The 10,141-nt window shown below is 37.4% G+C and overlaps 1 protein-coding gene across 2 annotated transcripts; it reads right to left on the reverse strand.

The window, feature by feature from the left end:
* Positions 1 to 2,307: 2,307 nt before the first annotated feature.
* Positions 2,308 to 9,173, reverse strand: NPAS4 (neuronal PAS domain protein 4). Of its 2 annotated transcripts, XM_075837371.1 has the most exons (8): positions 8,851 to 9,173; positions 7,913 to 8,064; positions 7,511 to 7,613; positions 6,986 to 7,235; positions 6,752 to 6,861; positions 6,336 to 6,471; positions 4,915 to 6,134; positions 2,308 to 4,656 (listed from the first exon to the last, which is right to left on the reverse strand). In XM_075837371.1, the coding sequence occupies exons 1-8, from the start codon at positions 9,023 to 9,025 to the stop codon at positions 4,631 to 4,633; spliced, it is 2,172 nt and encodes a 723-aa protein (XP_075693486.1). In that variant the 5' UTR covers positions 9,026 to 9,173; the 3' UTR covers positions 2,308 to 4,630. The 2 variants fall into 2 exon arrangements, with proteins under 2 accessions (XP_075693486.1, XP_075693485.1); XM_075837370.1 differs by having other exon boundaries at positions 2,308 to 6,134.
* Positions 9,174 to 10,141: the final 968 nt, after the last annotated feature.

Here is a 10,141-nt window from a genome sequence, read left to right on the forward strand (position 1 = left end):
GACTTTTATGGTATTATAAGACATAATACATAGTTACATAGTTGATATGGTTGAAAAAAGACACTGGTCCATCAAGTCCAACCTATAGTCCTACCGTGTTAATCCAGAGGAAGGAAGAGCCCCCATGAGGTTGATGCCAATTGCCTCATTAGGGTAAAAATTTCTCCCTGACTTCAAATATGGAAATCCGATAAATCCCTGGATAAACATCCCACCTCCAGAATCTAGTACTCATAACCTGTAATATTATATTTTTCAAGGAAGGCATCAAGACCCTTCTTGAACTTGTTCAAACAATCAACCACCACAATATCCTGTGGCAGAGAGTTCCATAGTCTCACTGCTCTCACCGTAAAGAATGCCCATCTGTGACAGTGGTGAAACCTTTTTTCCTCTAGACGTAGAGGTTCCCCCCTTGTCCTATTTACAGGATTAGGTGTAAAAAGATCATTAGAAAGATCTCTGTACTGTCCATTTATATATTTGTACATTGTAATTAGATTGCCCCTAAGCAGTCTTTTTTCTAAACTGAATATCCCCAGGTTTGATAACCTTTCTTGGTACTGCAATCCGGCCATTCCCTTAATTACCTTGGTCGCCCTTCTTTGCACTCGTTCTTGTTCAGCCATGTCCTTCTTATACACATCTGCCAAAAATTGTACACAATATTCCATGTGTGGTCTGACTAGTGATTTGTATAGAGGCAAAACTATGTTCTTGTCATGAGCATCTATGCCTCTTTTGATGTATCCCATGATTTTATTTGCCTTGGCAACAGCTGCCTGGCACTGGTTGCTCAAGGTAAATGAACTGTCCACCAATATCCCAAAATCTATTTCAGTAGTAGTTTAACCCAATGTTTTACCATTTAATGCATAATTGTAAAATCTGTTTCCTCGGCCTTACATTAATATTACATTATCCTCTGTGTTGATTACTTTACAGAGCTTAGTATCATCTGCTAATACTGAACTCATACTCTGTAAACCCTCTACAAGGTCATTTATAAACATATTAAAAAGAAGAGGACTAAGGCCTCATGCACACGAACGTATTTTTTCCCCTCCCGTAAATACTTGTGTAAATACGGGTCCTTGGTCACACGTATTCGATCCGTATTGCACCAGTATTTACGGACCCGTGCCCGTAAATACGGGTCCGGTGTCACCAGTATTCCACCCGTATTTACGGGCACGTTTTCGCTGCAAAATTGCACTGCACTAATCGGCAGCCTCTTCTCTCTATCAGTGCATGATAGAGAGAAGGGGCAGCCCTTTCCGAGGTAAAAGTTAAATAAATTCATACTTACCCGGCCGTTGCCTTGGTGAAGCGTCCCTCTTTTGACATCCAGCCCGACCTCCCTGGATGACGCGTCAGTCCATGTGACCGCTGCAGCCTGTGATTGGCCTGTGATTGGCTCAAGCGGTCATATGGGCTGAAACGTCATTCCGGGAGGCCGGACTGGAGGAAGAAGCAGGGAGTTCTGGGTAAGTATGAACATCTTTTTTTTTTTTACAGGTTCATCTATATTGTGATCGTTAGTTTCTGTCCAGGGTGCTGAAACAGTTACTGCCGATCGTTTAACTCTTTCAGCACCCTGGACAGTGACTATTTACTGACGTCGCCTAGCAACGCTCCCGTAATTACGGGTGCCCCATAGACTTCTATGGGCCTGCCCGTGCCGTATTTACGGCCTAAAATAGGACATGTTCTATATTTTTTAACGGCCCGGGCACCTTCCCGTAAGCATACGGGTAGGTACCCGTGGCCAATAGAAGTCTATGGGCCCGTAATTACAGGCCGTAATTATGGCCCGTGATTACGGGCGTTTTTACGTTCGTGTGCATGGGGCCTGATACTGACCCCTGTGGAACAATTTCGTGTGGTATAACTGCCTGTCTTACAAGCAGATACATTTAAATTGAGAAAAATGCTAATTTTTGCAATTTTTCGCTAATTTTTGGTGTTTTTCACAATTAAATACTGAACATATCGAGCAAATTTTGCCAGTAACATAAAGTCCAATGTGTCACGAGAAAACAATCTCAGAATCGCTTGGATAGGTGAAAGCATTCCGGAGTTATTACCACATAAAGTGACACATGTCAGATTTGAAAAATGAGGCTCTGTCAGGAAGGTCAAAAGTGGCTAAAGAGGGAAGGGGTTAAAGGATACATGAAAACTTATTATGTTGTGGTCACTATTACCCAGATGACCACCAACCTGTACTGTCAGAATGTAGTAATAAAACACGCACAACTTTTTCTTTTCATTTTTTTCTTTATAATATCAATAAAAAAAAGCACTTTGTACGAGACCAGGACTTAACATCACCAGCCCAACACACCGCAATTTGCCATACACATTAGAAAAAAATCTACTTAGAAATATGTATAACTGTACATTTCATTGTTATTTGTCGTCACCATTTCTCTCAAGCTTTTGAAAAACAGCAATTCAGGAAAAAATATCCTCATACTTAAATCGTAGCAAAATCCTACGTCTTCTTTTATGGCACGCCACTGCACCATAATTTTGATATATGTATTTTTTTCTATGCTTGTCAGTAAGCATTATCACTTTCGTTTATACAGAGGTTCAGTTTTACATCAAACCCTTCCCCCTCTTTGAAGGTGCAATTATCAAAAATATAAATATTTAATGGAAAAAACACCAGTATTTTCACACTTAAGTTCAGTGAGCCAATACAAAAAATGTAGTTTTATACTTGGCATATTTGTTATTGCCAAATATATCAGATAAAGAAATTTGAAAACTACAGAATTGAAAAACTGGAAATCTGCATTGTTCTATGCAATGCATATACTGCTCAGGGACATACTGCTAGTATTTGAGCATTTTGGTTTTTGACATCAACATTGCACCTTACACATAAGGGAGAGAATATTAGCAATATCACCCCATACTCTTTAGCCTTTAATATGCTGCCTGGGATTAATGTAACCCCAGTCCCTACTACATTTTGTGAATTACATTTTTGTATTTTTGTGAAACTTTTACATTTAAAATGTAAACATATAGATTAAAGTCCAAAACAGTATCAACTAAAAACAGGATAAATAGGTACAATTCATGTACCTACAATAGGATAAGACGGTCTAAGATATGTTGAGTAGGAAGTACAACAACAAGCCACCAACCAAAATATACGAGGGTGAATCTAGACACATGTGTGCATCATCTATGAATGTAAACCTGCCAGTTGTATAAATAGGAGCAGTTTACTTAAATATAAAATTCAGATGTGACGTGGATATTATCAATACAGGCTTTCCAGTATGGCACAGTAGAGAAGGACACGACAAGATGTCTCCCATACTGTTGATCGCAATGCTAAGGTTGAAATAATGAGTGGTGACTTGTAATTTTGTTGTTAATTTTTGTTGTTGGTCTGGGGGCTCTACAGCAGAACCTCAGAATATTTCCTTTACCCACTTATCTTAACACCATAACATAGGCCAAGGTCATCGATGTGCTATACATTCATACCAGTGAATGAGATAAAGCTGGTATATTATTGTTTTCATAACCGTTTAGACCTGCCAATAATTTTACTATGTTAGGCCCCATGCACCCGACCGTAGTTTTCATCCGTAATTACGGATCAGGTAATGACGGATGAAATTGCGGACCCATTCATTTCCATAGGCCACGGACACCGTTTAGTATATTTACGGATGTGTGTCCAAAATATCTGCAAAATATGATCTGCAAAATATAGAACACGTCCTATTCTTGTCCGAAATTGCGGCACGGACTCACACATAGAATTCTATGGGTGCTTCCGCAATTGCGGATGGCTACGGATGTGCATCCGTATTTACAGGCAGTAAAAACCCTTACGGTCGTGTGCATGAGGCCTAACTATGGGCTATAATGCTATCTAAGCAGTTAAGAAAAACCTCTCTTTTTTCACTAGTCACAGGTGAAATTAAAATATTCAATTGGTTATAATGTCATCGAAAATACCATATATATCTTTCTTAGTTTCACTACGAGTGAATACTTTTTTTTGTTACGTAAGACTACTTACAACTTCCTTTCGCAATATACACCTTTTTTTCTCTTTCTGACCAATTCTGCAAACCCTTTGTTTTAAAAATTGACATGTTTTACAAATGTTTTAAAACAACGGCCCATCAAGTTGTGAGGTCTAAACAAATGTTTCCCAGTGGGAAAATATATATATATATATATATATATATATATATATTGTATCTATGTGTATATATATATTCTTTATTTTTTTTATTTACAGGTAAAGTGCGTGATGTAGCTTCAGTTGTTGTCATACATTCCAGGATCAGAATCTGAGCTTATAATGATGTAATGCTCATAATGATGGGCCATTGCTTTTACCATTATTTTCAAATGAAAACAAAAGATGTCTCTTGTAAACGTGCACAAAATTCTGAGAAAAAGAGAATAGAGGAATGAAAGAGAAAAAGGGAACAAAACAGTTTTGCAATGAATGGGAGAGTCATACGACGCAGAAAGTCGTTTTTTCTCTCCCACGTGGTGCGTCTTGATTTGTTCTTAATAAGGCAGCAAAAATCTGCTCAGAATATGACAATATGCCATACATATCGAAGTAAGTCACAGACTTATTTCAAAACGAAGGTTTTCCACTTCCATCTGTAAAGCAAAAGAAGAAAGAAAACATAATTAGTACATCTTTTCCACTACTGATTTAGGACAGTAAAAAATTAGATTAATTTTTTTGGTCTTATATCTGCGGTATATGTGACTAATGCATTTACTAACTGAATAAGGCATGCAATATTTAATCCTGATATTTTAAATATACTTTTACAAGTAATGTAAGCATCTACTTTTTTGTGTTTATTGTACTTTTAATAAATATAAATTCAAAGGCTGGAATTAATAGCATACCTTGCTGGAAGCCGTCTTGTAGCTCAATCTGGAGTTGATACAACTCATCATTAAACCGGTCACGTTGAATCTCTGAGGCACCTGCCTCAAGGTCTGTTTTGTAGGACATCAGTTCCTCTAAGAAGTTACATTCTTCTGGTGACAGATCAGTTGTCACGTTCGAAGTCATGGATGGAGATATGGAGAGGTCTCCTCCTACTTCATCCTCCTCCAGCGGACTGCAAGGAGACGCCATTGCTGCAAATCGTGGAGAATCAGGGAAGTCCTTAAAAAGGCTGCACACCGGATGGCTACCGGTAGGGAGAGACTGGTCTTGACATGTCAAGAAAAGGGAAAAGTCAATGCTCTTCCAGGATCGAGGAAAATTAGGATTAATGTCTACATCTGGAAGACTGGCAGGGAGGGAAACACTTCGGCATGCCAGTCCATGACCACTCAATACCATACTCTCAGAGCACAGAATATCTTTAGTAGCCACATTATTGAAGACGTTGGTCAAAGAACCAATCTGTTTCACTAAGAGATCAATCTCATTCTTTTCTTGTTCTGAATACCTGAAGATTACTTGGTTAATGGGTGATGTCTCTGGGGTCACTAACCCCTCAGGAAGCATTGGTAGATCTACAAAGAGAGGACTGGGTATTTCTGGCACTGTCATTATTGTGCAGTCTCCTCCTTCCCCAGGACTATCAGGGGTTGGTGGCAGCTTCTCATAGAGGGAACTGCAGTAGGAGTAATATAGTTCTGGATTTAGGGTAGTACTGTCCTGATCAGAAGACGTCTGTGGGACACTTTCTAAAGCCCCAAAAAGGAATGTACAGTTTTGGTGTGGAGTGTAGGGAGGAGTGCAAGTAAAATCTTTGGGTGGTACAGTCCCAGCATGATCTCTTCTGAAAGTCTGGTCATATGATGTTGGTTGGTAAAGGGAAAATAGAGACTGATTTTCTAATTGTCCCTCAGGGGCAACTGCATCTTCCATTATTGGTGTGGTATTCTGACACAGGATGGGATCTTCTGGACTGACGGGCACAGGCTCTGAAAACTCAAAGGACTGGCTGATACTTGTAGGTGTGTTTGCAAGAGGAGTGAACACTTGATCTGGGCTGGAAAGGTCTGCTGGGGAGAGAAGAGTCTCTTGGAATGTAGGAACCCCAACTCGGAAAGAAAGTGTAGACTCCTCTGAAGTTAACTGTTGCCTCAAGCACCAGGCTTCTGAGTCACTATGGATAATAAACAAACGTTGTTTTAGATAATACAGTTATTCAAATATAAATATATGCATCATTATAAGTGTTGATGTGAGAAACATTATGCACAATGTGATTGAGTAGACCAATAAATTTACTCTATCACAAAAATAATTTTTTTATATGACTGGCCATTGTGTCTGTATAAAGATGTGAGTTTATAAAAGTCCTTACCTTATTATATAGTTATAACAAGTGATTGGGGCTTCGTTGATTTCCAGTAACATCAGGGAATACACCCATATCCACTGCTGATCTCTTGTCTGCAGACGTAAAACCACTTCTGCTCTGCTTTCACCAGATTCACTTACTGCAGAGAAAAAGGGCAGGAAGTTAGAGAGATTACAGGGTATAGATTTATTTCCCTCTGAATTCTCTATTTTAAATTTGATGTATCTATCTTACATTTATACCTTTATTCATTTGATTTTCTATGTTCATTTTACCCAGCATATTCTTGTCCATATTGTTTTAAGTTTATTGTTATTATAGTATCTGCTTCTATTTGCTTCAGGAAATAATTCTGCTCCTTATATAATGGAACCCACACATATAGTGCCCCATACTTATTGAATATTATATAAACTTACATAGTCTGTAATGCTGAGTAGACATTTGTGTCAGGTCTTCAGGATGAATGAGACTGTACCACGACTTGCAGACCAAATCATTTTTCTCAAAACCCAAATGCAGGTGTGAGCTGAAGAAAAGTGAAAAAAATATGTTTTTTAATCTGTTTATTAAGGATTATGCACTATACTTCAACGCCTTTCATTAGTGGGGTGTACAGATACAGTAGGTAGATGTGCATATTGAATATTTACCTTTCTGAAACTTCAATGACAGAAAGATCCTTGGAATGGCGACTCTCAAAGAAGTCCACTAGGAAATGGTTATGGGTTACTCTGGGTTTTGGTTCAAGAGGAATGCAGAAAGCAGTAAAGACAGGATTTGATGACCAATAGGTGCCAGAAGGAGCCTGCTGAAATCTTCCCCTTATGAGGACCAACTTGTTTCCAGCACTCTGCCTTCGGGCTGTCTTTGAAGTATTGAACTTGCACCTAAACATTCTCTCTACAACAATACAATAAAGATTGTATGGTATGATTAGTTTTGCAATAGTATAGTCAATATATACAGAATTTACTGCTTAGACTATAAACTCGTTCATTCTTTATAATCAACTAGTATTAATTTCATGCTTTTCTTGACCTTAGATTAATATGGACACTTCCATAGTTAATGAAAGTATCAGAACTATGAGGTAATCAATAAAGTGCTAACTATTATACGCCATTTCAAAAGTGTTAAAAGAAAAAAGAAAAGGATGACCTGCCTCAGATACTTACCACTATCAAGTGATGTTGGGAGAGACAACTGATTCCTCATGACAAAGTGATCCGAGGGGTCGATTATGTCATAAATGCTGTCCCCTTGAGCAACCAAATCAACCTGTTTGAGTAAATACAATGATGTGATGAGACATAATCCTTTGTATTGCTTCAAAATATTTCCTTCTAAGTTAAATGGATCTACCCTGAATACTAATGAATGTACAATGTATTCAGGTAGGTGCTACTGAAAATATGAATAATGAAATATCTGAACCTTTCAATCTTCTAAAAATTGTTTTCTGAATTAATTGATAGTTGATGTAAACATAACAGTACTAGTCCTCTTCTTAACACTAGTCATTACACAAAATTACATATCCTAGAAGGCATTGTGGTTTATTGAATCAACTAACTTACCATTGAATGTCCCAGATGATCAGTCACATTTTCAGACACATATATCAGTTTCCCTTCACTTGTATAGGTTAGTAGGAAGCCAGGAAGGTTGTGTAGGAAATCTTGTAAGTATTGAATAGAAAGAAGACCTTCCAACTCATTCATTTGTTGTCCTGTTGGGCAAACACAAATAAGGAACTTCTTAATATATATATATATATATATATATATATATACACATAAATGTGTATCTATCTATCTATCTATCTATCTATCTATCTATCTATCTATCTATCTATCTATCTATCTATCTATCTATCTATCTATCTATCTATCTATCTATCTATCTGTCTGTCTGTCTGTCTATCTATCTATCTATCTATCTATCTATCTATCTATCTATCTATCTATCTATCTATCTATCTATCTATCTATCTATCTATCTATCTATCTATCTATCTATCTATCTATCTATCTAACTATCTAACTATCTGTATATATATATATATATATATATATATATATATATATATATATATATATATATACAAAATCAAGAGAAGAACATTATTATTAAGGCTATTCAAGTGCAATTTCTCTAACGTTCAAGACCTTGTAGAGTGTTAGGAGTTCTGTGATTCAGCACCAAGGACAGCAGTAACATGATGGTACAAATGCACTAGGTTTTCATCATCATTTTTGAAGGCAAGAACATGCCTGCTACAATGCTATTTCATTGCAATTATTTAATTACATGAGCGCAAGCAATATGTGCAGATGGAATATTAGACAAGCAGAGCCTATATGACGTCTGATTCCTTAAGGACTGTACATTTGTCAAAGAATGGCACAAATTTATGCACTAAAAATTAATCTTGAAATTAAATTAAGAGAGTAATTTACATATTGTTTGTAAATTTGTAAAATAAGAGCCCCAAATATGTTCAGTAATGCCTTACCTCTAGAGAAGAAAACAGACTTCCTGGTGTAGATACAAGCGAGAGACATGATGTGCAGATAAGATAGCCGTACTTTGTCTGCTTCAGAGATAGGGAGGAGATCCTTCAAGTTTCGAATCTCTGCATTAATTTGATCCCTTCTGGCTTTTGATGCACCTTTCGTAGACCTATACATTTTGGATAGGGTCTCTGGGTTGCTGAGTAAGAGTCAATCCAGAGAGCCCCTTTCTTCTTTTCTCTTCTTGTCTTTGTTTTTTTGTCTTCTGGTAGTCTTCTCTTCCTGAATATTGTGGTATTCCTGTTCAGATTTCCTGATGCCTGTGTCTTGGTTCTGGTTTAAAGAACTGTAGCTCATGGTTCTCTTTATATAGTAACTGAGGAGTGTGTGGGCAGGTGAGACGCAAGGGGAGGGGGGAGAAGAGTAGAGTTTATCATCAATGGGTTGCATGGTTAGGGAACTGGCTTTCTCTGCTATTACAGGCAAGCGTCATCAACTCATACAGATGACGCTGAGCAACGGGAGAGGAGAAAAAGGAGGGGGTAGAGTAAAGGAAGGGGGAACTGGAGAGAGAGATTTCTGCAATGATCCAAATATCACATTCTGTACTCAATTTAGAGAGAAATTGCAGACAATGTTGAAAATGCTACATTTCCATCAAGTATCAAAACACTTTTAAACTACGACTAAAGGGTTTTAGAATCTCTGTCATCTTATGTATTTTATTGATATGTACGCTGCATAATACATATAGTGATAACTGAATTGCTCTGCTAGGATGTACCACTGAGCAAGATAAGGAAAACGGAAAAAGACTATATCTATATTACTATTGTGAATATGGATGCAAGGGTGAGCACTGAATCTGCTCGGACATACCTTGCATATTGGGGAGCTACAAGGTATGTCAATAATTTGCCTTAAATTAATGTTATCATTGAAATCTACCTACAATACACTTGGACTGTGGGTTGAATTGAGAAGGAGTGGCGTGTCTATTCATAGAACTACAAAATATATATATTTTTCTTCTTCTAAAGAATGATTAGTTCTCATTTAAATAACCCTGTCTTTGTGTTTCCTTGTATCCTTTAGCCCACACATTCCACTTTTGGTTATAGAAAAGCATATTTTCGTAGGATATGATTAATTTAGCATTTTCAACCCCTGCATTTCCTCTAGCAAATGTAAATAGGTATCTGATCCTGATTTTCCTGTCTTTCTATATATTTATGTCTCTATCTCCCTCACTCTCTGTCCCCTTTTATTGTTGAAAGGATAATTAGATGTAGG

Source organism: Rhinoderma darwinii, chromosome 9, assembly GCF_050947455.1.
Source record: "Rhinoderma darwinii isolate aRhiDar2 chromosome 9, aRhiDar2.hap1, whole genome shotgun sequence".
NCBI lineage: Eukaryota > Metazoa > Chordata > Amphibia > Anura > Rhinodermatidae > Rhinoderma > Rhinoderma darwinii.